Source organism: Mesoplodon densirostris, chromosome 1 (genome assembly GCF_025265405.1).
Source record: "Mesoplodon densirostris isolate mMesDen1 chromosome 1, mMesDen1 primary haplotype, whole genome shotgun sequence".
Lineage (NCBI taxonomy): Eukaryota > Metazoa > Chordata > Mammalia > Artiodactyla > Ziphiidae > Mesoplodon > Mesoplodon densirostris.
Window position 1 is genome coordinate 51,059,466 of NC_082661.1, and position 25,002 is coordinate 51,084,467.

Below are 25,002 nucleotides of genomic sequence, written 5' to 3' on the forward strand. Positions count from 1 at the left end.
ACTAGGTATGATCATTCTTACCGAGGTGTCACTACTTCTGTGTCCTCTCAGCAGACAGAACTAGGAAATATATGTACTAAGCATAGTAGTCCACCTATACACATATATCTATATTTCTGTATCCCTTTATCTGTGTGCTTATCTATCTATATATTGAAAACCATGAGCTTATACTAGTATTTCTAGCTCTAATCCAAAAGGTTCCTTTTCACCTTCCCTCTTTTTTAAATATAACTTCTCTCTTTAACAGTGAGAAACCCAATTCTCATTATCTACAATTTATTTACTTACTTGTTTAATTTTAGTACATATACAGAGTTGTTGCTAATCCATTCCTTTTTGAGAAACACTTTTACTAACTAGATTACAGCATTTATGTACGTTTTTTTCCTTAGCCTTACAGAATCCAGTCAATACACAGTTTTCCAGTTTCTTAAGTTTGTTCTTTTTCCCCCCACCCTTCTGTGTAGTTATTTTATTCATCTGTAATACTGTTAGACTCATTTGTCAGTGTTCATTCCATTTTGGGTTCCCCCTCCACCACATTCTAATTGGTTTTAATCGTTTATTTTCGGGGGTATATGAAACATCACTGTGGTTCTGCGAGACAGAGCCACACAAAAAGACATACTCAAAGAGGTGTCGCTCCATCCTCATCAATGTTACCCTATTTCCGTTCCCTCTTTCATCTCCCTCATCGATACTACCCTATTTCCATTCCCTCTTTCTTTCTACCCCTTTCCCAACCTTTCCCAAGATTGCAGGTATCCAATCTTGTTATTTCTGGTTTATCCTTTCTGCATTCTTTTTGCACAAATGAGGAGTTACATGTATATTTTCTTATTCCTCCCTTCTTTCTTAGATGAAGGTTAGCATACTACATACGCTTTTGGGGGCTTTTTATTTTTCACATAACAATATGTCGCGGAAATCACTTCACAGACACTTTTTCATTTTCTTTTTACATCTGCATAGTATTCCACTATGTGACTGTACCATAATTTAATCAACCATTCTATGTATGAGCATTTCAGTTTTTTCAATGTCTCATAATTATAAACAATACTGCAAACAATAACCTTGTTCTGATGTATTTTCATATTTTTGTATTGATAGTTGTATCTTCAGGATGGATTCCTAAAAGTAAGCTTGATGGGTGGAAAGCCGCGTACATACGTAATTCCGTTAGGTATCACCAAATATCCCTCCAGAAGGGTTGTGGCAATTTACCTTCCCACCAGCGATATGTAAAAGAGCCTTCTCCCCCACAGCCTCATCAACAGAATATGTTGTCCTAGTTTTTAATTTTTGCCAATCTGATAGACGAACAATGACATCTGTGTTGTTTTAACTTGAATTTCTCGCGTCTACTTCCCATTTTTCCATCAGGTCCACTGTTGCTCAATTTTTAAGAGTTCTCCACATATTAGGAATACTACACTTTTGTCTTAGATGTATGTTGCAAATATTCCCTCCAAGTATGCCAGCTGTGTTTTGACTTTATGTTGTTTTTAGTCATTCAAATTTTTATTTTTCCATAGGTAAATGTATTAGTCTTGTATTTTATTGCCTCTGGATTCTGAGTAATAGTAAGAAAGACTTTCCCTACACCAGGTTTAGAGGGGAATTCATCTATGTTTCCTTCCAGTAGTTATATGGTTTTATTTTTTACATTTAGATTATTATTTTTTTTGTAATTTATCTTTTTTTTATCATTTCTTGGAGTATAATTGCTTTACAATGGTGTGTTAGTTTCTGCTGTATAACAAAGTGAATCAGCTACACATATACATATATCCCCATATCTCCTCTCACCCTCCCTATCCCACCCCTCTAGGTGGTCACAAAGCACTGAGCTGATCTCCCTGTGCTACGCGGCTGCTTCCCACTAGCTATCTATTTTACATTTGGTAGTGTATATATGTCAATACTACTCTCTCACTTCATCCCAGCTTACCCTTACCCTCCCCGTGTCCTCAAGTCCATCCTCTACGTCTGCATCTTTATTCCTGTCCTGCCCCTAGGTTCATCAGAACCATCTGTTTTAGATTCCATATATATGTTAGCATTTGGTATTTGTTTTTTTCTGACTTACTTCACCCTGTATGACAGACTCTAGGTCCATCCACCTCATTACAAACAACTCAATTTCGTTTCTTTTTTGGCTGAGTAATATTCCATTGTATATATGTGCCACATCTTCTTTATCCATTCATCTGTCAATGGATACTTAGGTAGCTTCCATGTCCTGGCTATTGTAAACAGTGCTGCAGTGAACACTGTGGTACATGACTCTTTTTGAATTACCATTTTCTCAGGGTATATATGCCCAGTAGTGGGACTGCTGGGTCATAAGGTAGTTCATTTTTAGTTTTTTAAGGAACCTCCATACTGCTCTCCATAGTGGCTGTATCAATTTACATTCCCAACCAACACTGCAAGAGGATTCCCCTTTCTCTACACCCACTCCAGCATTTATTGTTTGTAGATTTTTTGATGATGGCCATTCTGATTAGTATGTGATACTTCATTGTAGTTTTGATTTGCATTTCTCTAATGATTAGTGATGTTGAGCATCCTTTCATGTTTGTTGGTAATCTGTATATCTTCTTTGGAGAAATGTCTGTTTAGGTCTTCTGCCCATTTTTGGATTAGGTTGTTTGTTTTTTTGATATTGAGCTACATGAGCTGCTTGTATATTTGGAGATTAATCTTTTGTCAGTTGCTTCATTGGCAAATATTTTCTCCCATTCTGAGGGTTGTCTTTTCGTCTTGTTTATGGTTTCCTTTGCTGTGCAAAAGTTTTTAAGTTTCATTAGGTCCTATTTGTTTATTTTTGTTTTTATTTCCATTTCTCTAGGAGGTGGGTCAAAAAGGATCTTGTTGTGACTTATGTCATAGAGTGTTCTGCCTATGTTTTCCTCAGAGTTTTATAGTGTCTGGCCTTACATTTAGGTCTTTAATCCATTTTGAGTTTATTTTTGTGTGTGGTGTTAGGAAATCTTCTAATTTCATTCTTTTACATGTAGCTGTCCAGTTTTCCCAGCACCACTTATTGAAGAGGCTTGTCTTTTCGCCATTGGATATTCTTGCCTCCTTTATCAAAGATAAGGTGACCATATGTGTGTAAGTTTATCTCTGGGCCTTCTATCCTGTTCTATTGATCTACATTTCTGTTTTTGTGCCAGTACCATGCTATCTTGATTACTGTAGCTTTGTAGTATAGCCTGAAGTCAGGAAGCCTGATTCCTCCAGCTCCGTTTTTCTTTCTCAAGATTGCTTTGGGACTTCCCTGGTGGTGCAGTGGTTAAGAATCTGCCTGCCAACTCAGGGGACACAGGTTCGAGCCCTGGTCCGGGAAGATCCTACATGTCACGGAGCAACTAAGCCCGTGTGCCACAACTACTGAGCCTGCGTTCTAGAGCCCGCAAGCCACCACTACTGAAGCCCATGCACCTAAAGCCCGTGCTCCTGAACAAGAGAAACCACCGCAGTGAGAAGCCCGCGCACCACAATAAAGTGCAGCCTCTGTTCACTGCAACTAGAGAAAGCCCACACGCAGCAACGAAGACCCAACACAGCCAAAAAAAAAAAAAAAAAAAAAAAGATTGCTTTGGCTATTAGGGGACTTTTGTGTTTCCATATAAACTGTGAATTTTTTTGTTCTAGTTCTGTGAAAAATGTCATTGGTAGTTTGATAGGGATTGCACTGAATCTGTAGATTGCTTTGGGTAGTATAGTCATTTTCACAATGTTGATTCTTCCAATCCAAGGACATGGTATATCTCTCCATCTGTTTACATTTAGATTCTTAATCCATTTGGAATTTATTCTTCTATTTGCTGTGAGAATTTGTTACCTGAAAACTCAGTTCACCTTTTCGTGGGTGTCAAGTCAAAAGACTACCAAGTCAAAGACGGGGAGAAGGCAGGATTTATAACTTGCAGCAAGTAAGGAGAACACTGGTGATCATTCCCAAAGCAGTGTCTCCCTGAACAGCAAAATTGCATAAGTTTTAAGCTAAGGGTACCTGCATATTCATGAAGGGGTTTGGGCTGGTGTACACATATTCATGAAGGGACTTGGATGGTTGGCAGAGTCCGAGCTGGAAAAGGTCAATATTATCATCCCTTAGGTTCCAGTTGATCTGGTGGTTCAGCAATTCAGGTTAATCTCTACCTTTGAAATAGAACTGGGACTCTTTACAACGGATATTTTATCTTTGTTATTGTTACTTCTCTTCCCTGATAACAGTCATTGGTTTCTGCATTCCTTTGTTCCCTTAAGATCATTAATTACTGAGACTGTTCAAGGACAAGCATTATGGCCATGCTTAAACCACAAAATGGCTTAGGCCAAAAATGTCTTCTCTTGTGTCATGAAAGCCATGCCTGGTTCTCTTTCTCTGGGGACTCCCTTACCCTATCTGGTTCCAAAATGGATATAATCTTATCTTTTTCTAAATGGCTACCCAGTTACCTCAGTACCATTTATTAAAAAGCTAACCGTTACCTCAGTGCTTTCAGATACCATCTTTGTCATATACTAAATTATACATATGTGGTCTAATTCTGGTCTTCCTATTCTGTTCCACTGATCTAGTTGCCTATTCATGCACCAGTATCATACTGCTTTAATTATGGGGGCTTTAGAGTATGTTTCAATGCCTGATAAGCCTAGTCTCTCATAGTTTTTCTTTTTCCTAGCTTTCCTAGTTTTTCTGTTTTCCTAGCCATTCTTGCATGTTTGTTTTTCCATATGAATGTTAGTATCAAGTTGTATATGCCATAACATAGCATGTTGGTATTTTTATTGAGACTGCATTGAATTTATAAATTATCTTAAGGAGAATTGGTATCATTATAATGTTGAGTCATCCCATCCAAGAATAGGGAATGTTGTCTTTCCATTTGTTCATGTCATTTTTTTCTAGTATATTTAAAATTTTTCTTCATATAGGTGTTGCACATTTCTTATTTAATTTATTCTGAAGTATCTTCTTTATTACTATTGTAAATGAGTATTTTCCTACCATTATGCCCTCTGTTTGGTGTTTGTGTATACAAACGTTATTAATTATTTTTAACAGTAATTTTTGTATTGTTACACCACTGAATTCTTTTATTGTTTGAACTGATTTTATCTTTGAGTCCCTGGAGTTTTCCAGATATGTTATCAAGCATTTTTACATAGAGATAGTTTTTATTCTTCTTCACCCATTCAAATGTCTCTTCCTGTCTAATTGCATTGGTTAATAAGTCTATATATAATGGTGAAGAATAGCAGAGATAGTGAACATTCTTATCTTATTACTGATTTTAGTGGAAATGCCTCTAGTGTTTCTCCATTAAATAAGATTAGGCATTAGGGCTAAGCATATCTATATTATTGATACAGTATCAACTGTATTGTAACTGTAGCACTGTACTGAAACTGTACTTATTGATAGAAGGAGAAAGTATCCCTCAATTTTTACTTCCTGGAGTGCTTTTTATGATAAATTGATGTTGAATTTTGTCAAAGGATTTCTCAACATCTATGGAGATAGTCATATAACTTTTTCCTTAGATTTATTAATATGAAATATGATACTCATGTATCTTCTAATACTGAACAAATCTTCCATTTCTGGAATAAATCTCACTTGGTCATTATTTTCCTAATGTGGTATTAGATTTTGTTTACTAAAATTCTGTTTAAACTTTTTGTACCAATAATCATGTATAATACTGGTTTGTATTTTTATTTGTAACGTCTTTATTTGGTTTAGGTGTCAGTGTTATATTTGCTTTATAAAAGGAATTAGGAATTTTCCTTCTTCAATACTCTGGAATATGGACTTCCCTGGTGGCGCAGTGGTTAAGAATCTGCCTGCCAATGCAGGGGACACAGATTGGAGCCCTGGTCCAGCAGATCCCACATGCCGCGGAGCAACTAAGCCCATGTGCCACAACTACTGAGTCTGTGCTCTAGAGCCCATGAGCCACAACTACTTAGCCCACATGCCACAACTACTGAAGCCCACATGCCTAGAGCCTGTGCTCCGCAACAAGAGAAGCCACTGCAATGAGAAGCCCATGCAGCACAACAAACAGTAGCCCCTGCTTGGCCCAACTAGAGAAAGGCCCATGCACAGCAACAAAGACCCAACACAGCCAAAAATAAATTAATTAATTTTAAAAAATACTCTGAAATAACTTTAACACCATTGGAATTATCTGATCTTTGAAAGTTTGATAGAATTTCCTATGAAACTATCTGGGCCTGGCACTTTTTTGTATGGTAGTTCCTTAATTCTTTTTTTTTTTTTTTTTTTGGCTGCACCTCACGGCTTGTGGGATCTTAGTTCCCGGACCAGGGATCCAACCAGGGCCTCCAGCAGTGGAAGCACAGAGTCCTAACCACTGGACGGCCAGGGAATTCCCTGTATTTCTTCTATAGAAACTGGTCAGTTTAAGCTTTCTATCTCTAATGGGATCAATTTTGGCAATCTGTATTTCCCTAGAAAATTATATATCTAGCTTTTTCAAATTTATTTGCATTAAGTTCTATAAAATAGCCTTTTATTTTTTAAACATATTATTATTATTATTATTATTGGCTGCCTTGGGTCTTCATTGCTGCGTGCGGGCTTTCTCTAGTTGCAGTGAGTGCAGGCTCTTTGTTGCAGTGCATGGGCTTATCATTGTTGTGGCTTCTCTTACTGCAGAGCACAGGCTCTAGGCGCATGGGCTTAGTTGCAGCACGCAGGCTCTAGAGCACACAGGCTCAGTAGCTCCGAGGCATGTGGGATCTTCCCAGACTAGGGATCGAGCCTGTGTTCCCTGCATTGACAGGCAGATTTTTAACCACTGTGCCACTAGGGAAGTTCCCTTTTATTGGTTTTTAACTTCTGTTTCAATGATTATTTCCTCCTCGTCATTTATTCTGTATCTTTGTGCTTTCTCCCTTTTTTCTTTTCTTTTTAACTTTATTGTATTACAGTTGATTTACAATGTTGTGTTAGTTTCAGGTGTACAATGAAGTGATTCAGTTTACATATACATATATTCATTCTTTTTCAGACTCTTTTCTCATATAGGTTATCACAGAACATTGAGTAGAGCTCCCTCTGTTATACAGCAGGTCCTTGTTGGTTATCTACCTTATATATAGTTATGTGTGTATGTTAATCCCAAGCTCCTGATTTATCCCTCCTCCCCACGTTTCCCCTTTGGTAACCATAAGTTTGTTTTCCATATCTGTAAGTTTGTTTCTGTTTTGTAAATTAGTTCACTTGTATCATTTTTTTTAAAAATTAGATTCCACATATGAGTGCTCTTACTTCACTTAATATGATAATTTCTAGGTCCAACCATGTTGCTGCAAATGGCATTATTTCATTCTTTTTTATGGCTGAGTAATATTCCATTGTATATACATACCACACCTTCTTTATCCATTCCTCTGTCAGTGGACATTTAGGTTGCTTCCATGTCTTAGTTATTGTAAATAGTGCTGCAATGAACATTGGGGTGCATGTCTCCCTTTCTTCTTGATCAAATTAACTAGTTGGTTCATCTATCTTTTTTTGAAACAAGATTTTGATTTATTATTAAAATTATCATTTTTTAATTATCTTATTAATTTCTGCTTTTACCTTTATTATTTCATTCCTGCTTCTCTGCTTTACTTTGTTGTTCTTTTGCTAGCTTTCTGAGTTTGGAATTTAATTCATTTATTTTTATTCTTTCATTTTTATCAATAAAAAGAATTTAGCTAATAAATTTCTCTTTGATAACTCCCTTAAATGCACCCCAGAGATTCTGACATGCAGAGTTTTCATTATTTTTTTTAATTCTATAATATCAGTTTGTATTTCCTTTTTTACCCAGGATTTTTTAATAGGCTTAAAATTTCCAGATATAGGACCTGCTGTTGTTGTTATTGTTAATAAATTCTAGTTTTATACCATTTGATCAGCATGTTTGTAATAATTCCACTTTATAGAAGTTACTGACATTTTCTTTATGACCTACTAGGATCAATTTTCCTGACTGTGTTGTGGATACATGACAAAAATGCATATTTCTATCATTAGAATGTAGAGTTCAATTTATATCCATAAGATCTACCCTATACATAGGATCAACACTGTTCACTATGTTATTTAGATCTTTTATGTCCTTAGTTATATTCTGTCTATTAGATCTGTCTTGTGCCATTAGAGAAATGCAAATTAATACCACAATGAGATATCACTACACACTGATTAGAATGGCTACTATTTCAAAACAGGACAATACCAAATGCTGACAAGGATGCAGAGAAACTACAAGATACATTGCTGGTAGGAGCCACTCTGGAAAAGTTTGGCAGTTTCTTTTAAAACTGAACATGTATTTGCCATACAACCCCCTCTTTTCATTACCTCAAGAATTCCAGAGGCTCAGAAACTCCACAGAAGAACTTCTGAGGTCCCTGGAACCACTTGGAATGATATGCAAGGTTTTATATCTATCTACTTAAGTCTATTTTTCTGAAGAAATGGCCCATAGCTTCTCAAAGAGGTCTATGACTTGCTAAAAGGTTAAGAACCATGACTATATTGACTCTAAGAAAAATAAGAAAATGAAACATGAACCCCAATATTTTTTTAATTAAATTAATTTTTTAATTAATTAATTTATTTATTTATTTATTTAATTTTTGGCTGTGTTGGGTCTTCATTGCTGCGCGCGGGCTCCCTCTAGTTGCGGCAAGTGGGGCTACTCTACGTTGCAGTGTGTGGGTTTCTCATTATGGTGGCTTCTCTTGTTTCGGAGCACAGGCTCTAGGTGCGTGGGTTTCAGTAGTTGTGGCACGTGGGCTCAGCAGCTGTGGCTCGCGGGCTCTAGAGTGCAAGCTCAGTAGTGGTGGTGCATGGGCTTAGCTGCTCCGCAGCATGTGGGATCTTCCCAGACCAGGGCTTGAACCCATGTCGCCAGCATTGGCAGGTGGATTCTTTTTTTTTTTTTTTTACATCTTTATTGGAGTATAATTTCTTAACAATGGTGTGTTAGTCTCTGCTTTATAACAAATTTAATCAGTTATACATATACATATGTTCCCATATGCCCTCCCTCTTGCGTCTCCCTCCCACCCTCCCTATCCCACCCCTCCAGGCGGTCACAAAGCACCGAGCTGATCTCCCTGTGCTATGCGGCTGCTTCCCACTAGCTATCTACCTTACGTTTGGTAGTGTATATATGTCCATGCCTCTCTTTCGCTTTGTCACAGCTTATCCTTCCCCCTCCCCATATCCTCAAGTCCATTCTCTAGTAGGTCTGTGTCTTTATTCCTGTCTTACCCCTATGTTCTTCATGACATTTTTTTTTCTTAAATTCCATATATATGTGTCAGCATACAGTATTTGTCTTTCTCTTTCTGGCGGGTGGATTCTTAACGACTGAACCACCAGGGAAGCCCCCAATATTTCTTAAATATGATTATACTGTACAAGTTAATTTTTGTAAATTCTATTTTCATTCTTACAAAGAAAATAGACCAATACCTTTCAGCTAACTTGTTTAGAAGATATTTTGTAACATTACCATTTTAACCCTACTTTTTTCTAATATACTTCAAATACTAAGAAATTATTATATTTAAAATGTGTCTTACATTCTTCAGGATGGACAGATGAATAACTCCCAAGATTTAGTAAGTGACTGGTAAATGTTGACTGCAGTACTGTCTCACCAACCCAATGATCCTCATGAATAGTAACATCTAGAAAGGGGAAAAAAAAAGTTCTGATCATGCCAAAAATTCCTTCACATTGTGGTTAACATACCTATCATAGCAAGATACTGTGCATGCCTCTCACATGCTAGCCAACTGAAGTTCAAATAGGGTAAATCACCTGCCTAAAGGAAAAGAATGATAAAACAGCAAATCTGAACTCTGAACCTAGGTATGTCTGTATGTAGGTAAACTAACAAAATTGCTTCTGTATATTCAAACAATATCAATATGGAAGCTCTGCTCCACAGATAGAAGTTTAATGGCCTTTGTTCACTTAAGGCAAATGGTACAATGTATACTTCTGATAAATTAAGAGTGAATAGGGACTTCCCTGGTGGCACAGTGGTTAAGAATCTGCCTGCCAATGCAGGGGACGCGGGTTCAATCCCTGGGCCGGGAAGATCCCATATACCTCGGAACAACTAAGCCCACGTGCCACAACTACTGAGTCTGTGCTCCAGAGCCCACAAGCCACAACTACTGAGCCCACGTGCTGCAACTACTGAAGCCCACGCGCATAGAGCCCATGCTCCGCAACGAGAAGCCACTGCAATGAGAAGCCTGTGCACTGCACCAAAAAGTAGCCCCCACTCGCCACAACTAGGGAAAGCCCATGCACAGCAACAAAGACCCAATGCAGCCAAAAAAAAAAAGTGACTAATTTAGGGCCAGGAAGCCAAGCAGTGGTTCATTCCAAAGCACTAGTGCCTAGAAGAGTAAAAAAATTCAGTATGCATTACTCCTTCTGCTAATAAGCATAACATAAGGTATTCTTATTCAGAAATTGTGAACTAGATATTTTTTTTCCTAAGGAAATGAAGCAAAACAGAACAAACAAAAAACCCTGTTAAAAAAGAAAAAATGGTGTTCATAGAAATAATCTAAATATTTAATAATAGGAAAATGGTTAAGTAAATTGTGGTAAATCACTTCACAGAATGTTACCTAGTTGTTAACAATTGTATGGACACTAGGAAAAGATAGAGATAGGAAAGATAGGAAAAGATAGCAGGGTTGAGTTTCCATCTGCTAGGAAAAGGCCTCCTGGGAAGCACACACAGTGACAGTAATGCCTTGGTAAAGTAACCATGGTCCACGGTCTAACCCTCTCTTTATGGTCTGGGGAACCTCATTTTTTTCAGCACTCCAAAAATAGATTTCAGCTCTGCAGCATAAGCTCAGTTGATGAGACAAAAAAACCCAAAACAGAACACAATCTTTTTGTTTAAATAGACAACAAGGCATTAATTGCCAAAGAACAAAACTTGCAGCCTGTTCTCACCTTGTAGGCAGTTTTACACCTTGGAAGCCAAGTCATATGGAAGGGGCTGCTCAGCGAGCACTGAATCAGAACAGAGCTGAGTTAGATGACCTGAGCTGCCAACGAATAAGGATACAGCTAGTGAGACAAGACTACGCCAAGCTGTTACAATCCCATGTTCATCTCTTCAGTAGGGACTGCACCTGACAATCTTACACAAATACGAGCGTATATTAGCTAAGGGTCTCACTCCCCCAGCAAACCATCTGGTAGGAATTACCAGTGACTGCCTTGATTTCTCTTTATAAGCTTCTAAGGCTGACCCACACCTCTTCTCTATCACATTCTTTCTTTAGATGTGCTAAAGAAAGAATCTTGGTCTGGGATTCATGCTTTTTTTTTTTTTTTTTTGTAAATTTATTTATTTATTCACTTATTTTTGGCTGCGTTGGGTTGTCATTGCTGCCCGCGGGCGTTTCTCTAGTTTTGACAAGTGGGAGCTACTCTTCGTTGCAGTGCGCGGGCTTCTCATTGTGGTGGCTTCTCTTTGCTGCGGAGCACGGGCCCTAGGCACGCGGGCTTCAGCAGTTGTGGCACACAGGCTTAGTTGCTCTGCAGCATGTGGGATCTTCCCGGACCAGGGCTCGAACCCGTGTCCCCTGCATTGGCGGGCAGATTCTTAACCACTGTGCCACCAGGGAAGTCCTGGGATTTATTCTTTCTTTTTTTTTTTAATTAAGATTGGGAAGTCCACTTATTTATTTCTCTTTATTTATTTATTTATTTTTGGCTGTGTTGGGTCTTTGTTGCCTCGTGCAGGCTTTCTCTAGTTGCGGCAAGCGGGGACTACTCTTCACTGCGGTACGTGGGCTTCTCATTGCAGTGGCTTCTCTTGTTGTGGAGCAGGGGCTCTAGGCACGCAGGCTTCAGTAGTTGTGGCACGCGGGCTCAGCAGTTGTGGCTCACAGGCTCTAGAGCACAGGCTCAGTAGTTGTGGTGCAAGGGCTTAGTTGCTCCACGGCATGCAGAATCCTCCCAGACCAGGGCTCGAACCCGCGTCCCCTGCATTGGCAGGCAGATTCTTAACCACTGCACCACGAGGGAAGTCCTGGGATTCATTCTTAAAATGACTGGTATCTCTGCCCTAATACACTGGTGTGTTTATTTATTTATTTATTTATTTGTGGTACGCGGGCCTCTCACTGTTGTGGCCTCTCCCGCTGTGGAGCACAGGCTCTGGACGCGCAGGCTCAGCGGCCATGGCTCAGGGGCCCAGCTGCTCTGCGGCATGTGGGATCTTCCCAGACCGGGGCATGAACCCGTGTCCCCTGCATTGGCAGGTGGACTCTCTACCACTGCACCACCAGGGAAGCCTGGTGTGTTTATTTTTAAATCAATAAAAGACGTAACAAAATGTTAAGATTTCTTTTTTCACGTGAAAAAGCAGGATACAAACTGTTTTTCATGATTACAATTGTATATTAAGAGTAGGGATTCTGGAGTCTGGGTGAAACCCTGCTTTGCCATCTCCTAGCTGGGTGACAGTGGGCAAGTTACTTCACTTCCCTGGGTCCTAATTTCCTCCAGCTGAAAAATGAGGATGATAATCAGTGCTCTCCTCACATCAGACACGTAAAGTTTGAAACAGGGACTGACACTAAGTAAGTTCCCAATAAATATCAGCTATTACCCATGTATGCAGACACAGACTGAGAAGCATGGGGATGGTAAGAGGAAGGTTAACACTCCAAAACTCCACTGGTGGTTATACGAGGTTGGTATAATACCAGGAGTTTCTCCTTTCCATATTTCCAAATGTGATTAATAGCGACCCTTGAATAACGTGGGGTTAACGCATCTATAACTTTACAGTCAGCCCTCCTTATCCCTTGTTCCTCCACATCCACGGATTCAACCAACCACGAACAGTGGAGTACTATAGTGTTTACTATTGAAAAATATGCACATATAAGGGGACCCATGCAGTTCAAACCCATGTTGTTCAATGCCCTACAGTAATTTTAATAATTTTAAAATGCAACAGAAATTCTACGTTCCCTCAATAAGAATGTAGTGTGCACAGCTTTATTAGGGATTAAGTAGTAGATATATTGTCCTTTTATCATAAGATGGTTAATACACCTAAGGAAAAGGGTTCAAAAAAAGATATACATAAAGAAAACTATAAAAAAACAAAGAGTCTGATGATACACGACATGAATGCTAGCACAGTGAATGAAAGGAGGAGCAAGCAGAGAAGGCTTCTTAAGGAGAAGATGAGTGGGAAGGAGGGACAGAACTAAGGACAGACAAATGCCCAGAAATGGCAATGCACAGGACCCCGTGAAGGGGTGAGGAGACCAACGCGGATGCCATAAGGAACTCGATCATTGCTGGAACCCTGAGAGGCAAAGGGTAAAGGGAGAATCCTCAAAGGCTTAAAGTGGGAGGGGGAAAAAGCCCACCGCTTTGTCAAATAAACTCCCACTATACCATGATGACCTTACCCGTGAGTAAAATTATATCTCCAAGAAACACTGTAAGTGCCCAAAACGCTGCAGTCCTCCACAGAAAAACCTTCTTCTTAATTTCTGATTGGTCAATTACCACAATTGTTGCTAAAGGCACTTTAGAGCCAGAATTTGGTCCAGATTTTATGTTTATTTCTTTCACATGACATGGAGATAACACCATGACTAAACAATTATACTTCTGACTTGCAGAATCACAGTGTTTTATTAACGATGTTTTTTTAATGCCCTTAAATCCAGACACATTCCTATGGTGCATTGTTACAGTATGATCTCTCTGATTAGAAATCAACTTGATTTTCTTAGCAACGTGGGGGACTTCAGATAGAGCTTGAGGATGGCCTGATTTATCTTCAGAGGTCCAATTTCTTTCAATAGAACGTTTGTGGAAGGTATTTAGTTGGGAACACAGTATTCCTGAGCTACATGACTCAATGCGTATCTCATTTGGTGGCAATTTATCATCAAAACTGAAAAGTTCTTGAGATCCTACATTTTCTTCAAGACCTTTATCGGTGTTCAAGAGAATGTGGCTATTTTTTGTTTCAGGACTAAAGAGTTCAAGGGAACAGGCTTGGTTCTGTCCACCTTCATATCCTTCTGTAGAATCATCATTGGGCTGAATCAAATTATCTTCAGTTATTCTTATTTCCCCATGACTTACCTCTGGTTCAATCTCCATTTTAATGGTTCCTTTATTTATAGAATTCTGCCCTTTATACTTCCTTTGAGCTAAAAAAGCAACCTGGCTGGAGGTCATTACACTGAGAAATTCAGTATCAGTGGATATTTTAAGGCCTGAGAACTTCCTAACTGTTCCTTCAGGCCTTGGTTTGTCTACTGTGCTAGAGGAAAAGAATTCCAGACACTGGTTTTGTATTTCATGATGCTCTGTTGGTGCACAGTTTGCTTCCATAGCTCCTGGCCCCGTATTAGTCTGTTCAACACCACAGTTCACATCCAATATAGCTGCACACTTACGATCTAACTGAAAGGAATTTTTTGGAACATTCTGACCATGTATATTTGATTGATCTTTATGCTGTTCATCTGTGATTTTCTTATGTTCACTGAAAAGCTTTTGATACTTTTCTTCTTCAGTTAAATGTTGAAATCTGGCCTTAAATCCACATATTTGATCACTGGAATTGGTTTTATCACTCAACCCCAAGGGGTGACTCTTCTGGGATTTTATAGTTTGTGTTTCAGAAATGCAATGTGTGAAGTCATCTTTCACATGAAGAGATCTGTTCACAGAGTTTGCTGGAAAATGACCACGAGGAAGATCTGGAGGGTCCAGAGGTTCCAGGGCCTGATAATCCTCAAGACTTTTGTGCCTGCATTTTTCATCCTTCAGATGTAAGGAATGGTGATTGTACAAAAGCTGAATTTCTTTCCAGGGGTCCGCAGTGGACACTAAAGAAGTTGGTTCCTGTGATACTGTCATTTCCAGTGGACTGATTGGAGCACCCCAAAAAATGTGGACTTGAGATCCTCCACTCATGGTTTCTGAAAAAATGAAAAATCTAAAATAAGCCTTTGTCATTAAATTTTTATAAGTTGATTATTAACTTATACCCCCAAAGCAAATATAATGTAAACTATGAATCAAAAACATAATTAATAGGTGATTTACATTGTTACTCCATTTAATTATAAAAGTAATAAATATATAAGAAATCATAAGGAGAAACCAAAACATCCACAAAAATTGCTCACATAAAGACTCTCTTTAAGGAAAATAAAGCTAAGTATACTAACATCAAACGAGTAAATCCTTAGCATGGTCACTTTTTTGTGTTGAAAAACTTGCACCATGTAAACAATAACTTAGTAAAGAAGGCAGGAAACAGCATTTGTTTAACTGCACGATAGTCACCTTTAAATCTCCTCTTTCCTTTACTCCATTGATTATGTAAGTTTAGGGCCTCCTTCCTTCAACTGTGAACTCAATTCCCAAGATTAGGGTCTTCCCTGGTGGTCCAGCGGGTAAGATTCCATGCTCCCAATGCAGGGGGCCCGGTTTCGATCCCTGGTCCGGGAACCAGACTCCACACGCATGCCGCAACTGAGTCTGCATGCCACAATAAAGGAACCCGTGTACCAAAATGAAGATCCCGAGCGCCGCAGCTAAGACATCCCCACAGCCAAAATGAATAAATAAATAAGTATTTTAAAAAAAAGTAAACACACACACACAACACGTTTAAATTCCCAAGATCAAAACAGAAGGCTTGAACCAGAGAGAAAATAAAAAACCAAGGCTCGGGCTTCCCTCGTGGCACAGTGGTTGAGAGCCCGCCTGCCGATGCAGGGGGACACGGGTTCGTGCCCCGGTCCGGGAGGATCCCACATGCCGCGCAGCGGCTGGGTCCGTGAGCCATGGCCGCTGAGCCTGCGCGTCCGAAGCCTGTGCTCCGCAATGGGAGAGGCCACAGCAGTGAGAGGCTCGCGTACCGCAAAAAAAGGAATAAAAAGAAAACAAAAAACCAAGGCTCTGGGGCTTCCCTGGTGGCGCAGTGGTTGAGAGTCCGCCTGCCGATGCGGGGGACACGGATTTGTGCCCCGGTCCAGGGAAGATCCCACATGCCGCGGAGCAGCTGGGCCCGTGAGCCATGGCCGCTGAGCCTGCGCGTCCGGGGCACAACGGGAGAGGCCACAACAGGGAGAGGCCCGCGTATTGCAAAAAAAAAAAACAACCACCAAGGCTCTTTTCAAGATGTCCAAGTGACTGTATTATCTATCTTTAATCTGTTAGCATAATCAATAGTTGCTTCTGTATTTTTAATCTTCTCTAAAATACACCAGATTAAGAAAAGTCACTTTGTAATACACAGATTAAAATCTCATTATAATTTAAACAGTTTTTCATTAACTGTGGCACTTGATATAAGTAAATCTAAGTAAGCATCATATTTAATGAGATAAAAATAAAGAAACATACCAATATTTACTTGATAGTAACTGACTTTCAAAAAGTTTGTGTTTTTGTTTGTTCGTTTTTTTTGGCCGTGCTGCGTGACTTGCAGGATCTTAGTTCCCCAACCAGGGATACAACCGTGCCCTTGGCAGTGAAAGTGCAGCATCCTAACCACGGGACAGCCAGGGAAATCCCCAAAGAGTATTTATTAAATAGATCTACTCCTAGAGTTTGCTGATAAATTCTTTATAGTGCTACAGGGACAAAAAGACAGATTGAGTCCCTGACCTAAGAGAACTGTCAGCCTGGTTTTAAAAAAACAAAAAGGAGAGAAAAATAGTGAATGTAAACTCATAGTTTAAAAATAATGTAATAAATACTATAAGCTATAAACAGGAAACAATAGTCTCCTGGGGAACAATGCTCCTATGGAAGGTAAGCACTATGGCTATAAGCATCTAAACAAAAGAACGAGCAGCTGTAAAAAGCAGAGTTATGAAAGACCATGGTATGATTGAGGACTTTTGATGAGAGTACAGGGTCCTTTGTAAAAGGGTAAGAAAGTTTCAAATCATGAAAAGTCCATTTGGAAGTATGGGAAGTATGGCAGTATACAGGAAACAACAGCTATTATCCCCAGTCACTCTTATCATTCCTTGAAGATTTGTTCATGGTCACCTCTTCCAAATCTAATAACCTATCCAATTATAATTCTTGTGATTTCAGTATCAATGTGGGTGTTCCTTCCAATATCCTGACCTCTTGGTTCCTTGCCCTCTTCTCCACTTATTTTATTCTCTACCCTACCTCAGTTATCCATTCTCATAATCATATAACTACCATTATCAATAACTACATACTTTTCCTTAATTTCAATTTAAGCTTTCAACTCTGACTGCTTTCTCCTATCTTCAACTTACCCCCTCTAAATGCACAACTCCAACAGTTCTTTGACCACAAGGGATCTACGTTGAACACAATGATCATACTTCATTTTTACAGCCTCATTCTTCACTTCCCTCCTTAACCAGCTTAGATTCCATGGTCCCTTATTATAATCGTTCCCTATCATACTTCTCTAATTCTGCTGCTCTCATCTCCAAGGTATTGGCCCGGCTAAACTCGAACCTTAGTTCAATCACCACCTACTCTACACCTGTAACCAGTGAAAACTAGTCATTGGTTATTAGTTCATTACCACTAACCTCAAGGTGGTACCCAGCAAACTTATCTTTTCCTGTCCATTCGTTCTCCAAGATAACTCTTTTATACCTTTTTACTCTTTAAATCCCCAGCATCTCCTCCCCATCTTCAAGTGCAGCTGGTGACCATTTACATGTTGTCAACAACATATTTACCCACTTCTATCATACCCATATACTTTGCCCAACTTCATATTACTACAGATGAACCAACTGTTTGTGCTTCTATGCAAAGCCACCTCTTCCTCACTTAGACATTAGATCTTATACCCTCTTTCCTACTCAGGTTTCAACAAGTCTCCCCTTTTCTCCTAAATCTTGATTTTTCTCTCTTTACTGGAGCATCTCCATCAACAAACAAACATGCTGTGACTGCTCCTCAAGCTGGTATTCCTCAGCTCCTCCACTCTACTTATTGCACCACTTTTCTGCTCTCCTCTATAGCAAAATTCCTTGGAAGAACTGTCAATATTCCCTCTGCTCCCATTCTCTCTTAAACCCACTCCAGTCAAGCATTGGTCCAAACTACTCCACTGAAATGGCATATTTCAAGGTCTCCAATAACCTCCACCTTAGCATCAGTCAACTCCCCATTTTCAAGTTACTCGGACTGTCAGCAGGATTTGACACCACTGATCACCGCTTTCTTTTTATCTGGCTTTAGGGATACCACATCCTCTTGATTCTCATCCCACCTCACACTACCTCCCCAGTCGCTCCTTCTCAGTCTCCTTTGCTAGCTCCTCCTCATCTCCTCAACTTCTTACTGAAGGGCCCAGTACTTGGCTCTCTCTCTGCACTCACCCCCTAGGTGATTTTCTTTCAGTCTCAGGATCTAAATACCTTCTAATGACTACCAGATGTATATCCCCATCACTAATGACTAATGACCACCAGATGTATATCTGATGTAATGACTAATGACTGCCAGATGTATATCTCCATTACTAATGACTAATGACTACCAGATGTATATCTCCACCACTGGTGACTAATGACCACCAGATGTATATCTGATGTAATGACTAATGACTGCCAGATGTATATCTCCATTACTAATGACTAATGACTACCAGATGTATATCTCCACCACTGGTGACTAATGACCACCAGATGTATATCTGATGTCATGACTAGTGACCACCAGATGTATATCTCCATCACTAATGACTAATGACCACCAGATGTATATCTCCATCACTAATGACTAATGACCACCAGATGTATATCTCCATAACTAATGACTAATGCCTAACAGAGGGGGCACGGGTTCCATCCCTGGTCAGGGAACTAGATTCCACATGCCTCAACTAAGAGTTCGCATGCCACAGCTAAAGATCCCGCATGCTGCAACTAAGAGTTCACATGCTGCAACTAAAGATCCTGCATGACACAACTAAGAGGTCGCATGCCACAACTAAAGACCCCACATGCTGCAACTAAAAGATCCCACGTGCTGCAACTAAGATGCGGTGCAGCCAAATAAATAAATAAATAAAATGTTTTTTTAAAATCCTAGAAAGAAAAACATTGGGAAGCAAGATTAAGGATGATTTTTTAAAGATTTCTATATTTTAAAAGATTATTGTGATGAATAATGAATGTTTATTATTTTTATAATAATCAGATCTTTTTTTGTTTGGTAATTCAGGCTTTTCTTTCACAATCTTCAAACTGGATATGGTGTTCCAATAGACATAAAACAATGGAGCTAAATCTAACATTGAAGAATAAGAGCTGAGAACAATGATGTCAGCTGTTAACTTATTAGCAGCTAAAACAAAGATATACTGCTATTTTCAAAGAGTTTATTATAGTGAATTATTACTAAGGAAACAAAATTATAGTAAGTTTAGGTGTCAAGTCTTGACCCATAACAAAACAAAGAGGGCTAAGTATCGTAAGTACTATAACCATATATCCCACCCCCATCTAATCCTCATAGAAAGAATAATCTGCATAAAGAATAATTGGTACATTAGATCTGACAGTTTACTATCTATATATCATTATTAAATTGGCCACTAGGGGGCCCCAAATAGCACAGCAAAAAGGTTCAAGTTCAAAAGATACATCAAAACCAAGTGGAAGAGGGAGGAATATATTAATCTGACACATAGGTAGAAACATTTAGATATGTTCAAATCAAATGCATAAAATTCCTATGCTAACAAACTTCCTTCTCTAGAATCTTTAGGTTTTTCTCCAATAGTTTCTTCCCTTGAGCCTCAAATCTTTAAAAACAAAACAAAAATACAAACTTCCATGTTGCTTCTTTGTTCTCACTTCCTATTTATTCTTCAACCCACTTAAATATGGCTCTTAACTCCAATCACTTTGCTATAATGTTTTTTACTATGGAAATCAATGACCTCTAATAGCCAAATCCAAAGGTCAGTTTTCAATATTTACCTTACTGCCATTTGAGACTGTTTATCAATTCCTCTTTCCTGAAACACTCTACTTTTTTTGATTCTGTGAGACCATCAAATTAGAATTCTTTTCTGCTTAAAAAACCAGAAAACTATTGATTTATTTATTCAATCATTCACATAACAAATACTTAGTAGTGTGTGCCAGGCATCATGCTAAGCACTGGGAATTCAACAACAATAACAAAGAGCTTTAAGGACCTTATAGTCTAATGGGAGAGCTAAAATTATAACTGTAAAATAGAGAAATTGAGTAACCACAGGAATACATGCAGGGCGTCCCTAGGAGGGAGAAGCCTGGGGCAACTCAACCAAGTAGGACTGCCCATTACCTGCATTTTTCATAGGCTCTCTGGACTACGTTTAGTGACAAAATTTTGAAACTGAATTTAAATAATATTCATAAAAAAGGAGTACAATACAGTCCCAAGGCATCCCTGCACTTCACCCCAACACCGGAATCAGTAAAGCAGCCTCCACTGTCTTACCCAAGGGACACACCTGCAATAGGTAATCTCCAAAAGGTTTAAAAAGAGTGTAAGGGCTTCCCTGGCGGCGCAGTGGTTGAGAGTCTGCCTGCCGATGCAAGGGACACGGGTTCGTGCCCCGGTCCGGGCGGATCCCACATGCCGCGGAGCGGCTGGGCCCGTGAGCCATGGCCGCTGAGCCTGTGCTCCGCAACGGGAGAGGCCACAGAGGTGAGGAGTCCGCGTACCGCAAAAAAAAAAAAAAAAAAAAAAAGAGTGTAAGACACTCACTGCTTCTAGGTCCTCACTTAACATTTTCTCCTAAATGTCCTGCAATCTGACTTCTATTTTCTATCTCTATTAAGACAACAGTGAAGCCCAAATTGTCAAATAAGTATCCACAATACTTCACCACTCCAACTGTGAAACTCTTTCCTTAGTTTCTAGAACACTACCCTTTCCTGACTAGTTCTTCTACCTCTCTGGTTTTTCTTTCTCTCTTTTTCCTTGGGCCATCCCATCTTCTCATTCCATACAACGCTGCAGAATTCCATCCAGTTGCATTCATTTAACTACTAAATATCCAATTATGCTTTACCAGGCTATATTGAACCAACCACTCTCCCTAACATCAGACTTATATTTCTAGTATCATTATATCTGACACAATCACAGTAGATAAAAAAGCAATGTTCTTATGGAGGTTTCTCAAAAACCTAAAAATAGAACTACCATATGACCCAGCAATTCCACTCTTGGGTATATATCTAAAAAACAACAAAAACACTAATTCGAAAAGATACATGCACCCCAATGTTCATAGCAGCATTATTTACAATAGCCAAGATGTGGAAGCAACCTAAGTGTCCATCGACAGATGAACAGATAAAGAAGATGTGGTATACATATACAATGGTATATTACTCAGCCATAATAAAGGAAAGAAATTTTGCTATTTGCAACAACATCGATGGACTTGGAGAGTATTATGCTAAATGAAGTCAGACAGAGAAAGACAAGTACTATAAGGTATCACTTATATGTGGAATCTAAAAAGTAAAACATACTAGTGAATATAACAAAAAAGAAACAGACTCACATATATAGAGAACAAACAAGTGGTTACCAGTGGGGAGTGGGAAGGGGGGAAGGACAAGATAAGGGTAGGGGATTAAGAGGTACACACTAGGGACTTCTCTGGTGGCGCAGTGGTTAAGAATCTGCCTGCCAATGCAGGGGACATGGGTTCAAGCCCTGGTCCGGGAAGATCCCACATGCCACGGAGCAACTAAGCCCGTACACCACAATTACTGAGCCTGCGCTCTAGAGCCCACAAGCCACAACTACTGAGCCCGCGTGCCACAACTACTGAAGCCTGAGCACCTAGAGCCCGTGCTCCACAACAAGAGAAGCCACCACAATGAGAAGTCCATGCACCGCAACGAAGAGTAGCCCCCGCTCGCCGCAACTAGAGAAAGCCCACGCAGCAATGAAGACCCAATACAGCCAAAAATAAATAAATTAATTAATTTTTAAAAAAGAGGTACACACTATTATGTATAAAATAAATAAATAAGCTACAAGGATACAACTCAGGGAATATAGCCAATATTTTATAATGGCTATAAATGGAATATAACCTTTAAAAATTATGAATCACTATGTCATACACACAAAACATAATACTGTACATCAACTATACTTCAATTAAAAAAAAGAAAGCAATGTTCTATTAGTCTCTTTCTTGAAGGGAAAATATGACTAAATGACCCTATATCCGACTAGATTCCATAGTCATTGGATTCAAGTTTGGTAGGGTTGAAGGTTATGAGGCCCAGAGGCCACAGATTCCCAAGATTCAGAGCTCTCCTTGCCTTCTAGGCAGGGGAAGTCGCTGAAGCACACAGGGGTGACACGAAGCAGTCTTGAGAGTTCAGACAAGATCTCCCAGGACGAGAGATGTCTGAAATAAATTAAAGGTCTATAAAATACAAGGTTATTTGTATATAACAATTACTTTAGTATGCCTTCACTTATTTGTCTGAATATATACCCGTGTACGTGTGGGACTCCCCCTTCCTGCTCAAAAGAAAAAAAACAAAAACTGATGTGAAAGTATGGGCCTGTTAATTCAAAAGAGAGTAATTTTTTAAAGAAGTCTTTATATCTAAGGCTGCAGCTAGTAACTCCTCTAATTTATAGGATTTGTGAGTCTGTGAGCAGGGGTATGGGATGTGGTGAGGCCAGAGGGAAACAAAATATTTATCATAGCAAAAATACACTGATTGAGAGTTAAATTGTGAACACTGACATATTTCAATGATTCTTGGATAACTTTTGGGTGGACTCAGAGGGTTAAAGCTCATTAAGATACCAGATGAAACTTGCAAGTACATATCCATCACCATAGTTAATAATTATACAATTTCTCAATCGGCAGAAGGCCACTTCAGTCAGAAAGACCAATGCAACCATAGTCCTTTATCTTTAGAGTGGTCAGAGTCTGATGAATGGGTCAAAGATTTATAAAACAGGATGAACAATATCAGCAGGTTTGTCTTTGCAGAACACTGCAACTAAAAATGCTTGTTACAAAATATATGTGGTTAAAAGGCAGTGCTTTCTCCATCTTATTACCAACCTAAAAACTCATCATTATAATGCCTTTCCATGTCAATTTTACCAAAAAAAAGAGCATCATAAAGTTACTCAAAAGCATCAAATGACAAAATGAAGAGGCAGCATAGGATTGTAATTAAAAGTATGGGTTCTGGGGCTTCCCTGGTGGCGCAGTGATTGGGAGTACGCCTGCCGGTGCAGGGGATGCGGGTTCATGCTCCGGTCCAGGAGGATCCCGCGTGCCGTGGAGTGGCTGGGCCCGTAGGCCATGGCCGCTGGGCCTGCGTGTCCGGAGCCTGTGCTCCGCGGCGGGAGGGTCCGCGGCAGTGGGAGGACAACATACCGCAAAAAAAGAAAAAAAAAAAAAAAAAAAGGTATGGGTTTTGGAGCAAGATAGACATGGGTTAAAACCCTACTCTGCAACTTACTAAAAATGTAAACTTGAAATTGTTGAAGCTAGGTGATATATATATATATATATATATATATATATATATATATGTATATATATACATATATATAGAATTGTCTCCTAATCTGTCAGATGAGAATAACATCCATCCCTATCTTACAGTGTTGCTGTGAGATGGGCACAGAGTACTTACTCAATAAAGATTAGAGTCTTAAACCTCAGGAACTCTACACATACATATCGATACTTGGTGACACATAAAAACCAGCCCTTTGTATTTCAGGTTTTTTTTTTACTGTGTATTTTTACATAGTTGTAACCATAAAATTGAAATAATTTTGTATCCTGCTTCAATCCATGTAATGCTACTCTTTTACGTCAACCTATAAATTCTTAATCATTTTTTAAAAATACATTTATTTATTTATTTTTGGCTGCGTTGTGTCTTCATTGCTGCGCGTGGGCTCTCTCTAGTTGCCGTGAGCAGGGGCTACTCTTCGTTGTGGTGCACAGGCTTCTCATTGCGGTGGCTTCTTTTGTTGCAGAGCACGGGCTTCAGTAGTTGTGGCTCGCGGGTTCTAGAGCGCAGGCTCTGTAGTTGTGGTGCACGGGCTTAGTTGTTCCACAGCATGTGGGATCCTCCCGGACCAGGGGACCCGTGTCCCCTGCATTGGCAGGCGGATTCTTAACCACTGCGCCACCAGGGAAGCCATTCCTAATCATTTTTAATGCTAGCTTAATATTTTCATAATGAATCTAATTTAGTTCACCATTACTCTCTAATTCACTCATTTGTTTCTAACCTGTCACTATTATAGCCATTGCTGCAATAAATAATTTGAGGAATTTAGCATTTCCTTTCAATTTTTTTCTTGTGATAAATTCCCAGGTATGGAATTATTGGGTCAAAGATAATGTACATTGTTATAGCTCTTAATATTTATTATCGTGTTGTTTGCAAAAGAACTGGACAGTTTATAATGCCACAAACAATGGCCAAGAGTTCCAGTCTTACCACAACTTTGTTAGCATATTAAAAAGTAATTTTGGGACTTCCCTGGTAGTCCAGTGGGTAAGACTCTGCATTCCCAATGCAGGGGGCCCGGGTTCGATCGCTGGTCGGGGAACTAGATCCCCCGTGCATGCCACAACTAAGACCCAGCGCAGCCTAAATAAATAAATACAATTTTTTAAAAGTAATTTTACTAATGAGGGTACAGAGGTACTTCACTTGTGTTTCACTTGCATTTCTCCAATTATTTCCAAATTGAAGAAATAGTGAATTTTAAATTACATTTGGATTAAAATCCTTAATATATAGGGACTATGCAAGCATGTGCACACAGACACACAAAGTAATAGAAAAATGGGTTAAGAAGATAACCAGGTTGGG

The 25,002-nt window shown here is 39.3% G+C and overlaps 1 protein-coding gene across 1 annotated transcript in view; it reads right to left on the bottom strand.

Moving 5' to 3' along the window:
* Positions 1-25,002, bottom strand: part of SHLD2 (shieldin complex subunit 2) — a 95,129-nt gene that overhangs the window by 30,916 nt on the left and 39,211 nt on the right. Inside the window, exons 3-4 of the mRNA XM_060079922.1 lie at positions 13,534-15,066; positions 9,643-9,750 (exon numbers count right to left, since the gene is read on the bottom strand). Of these exons, the coding sequence (XP_059935905.1) occupies positions 9,643-9,750; positions 13,534-15,061 (1,636 nt within the window). The 5' untranslated portion in view covers positions 15,062-15,066. The remainder of the gene's footprint in view (positions 1-9,642; positions 9,751-13,533; positions 15,067-25,002) is intronic.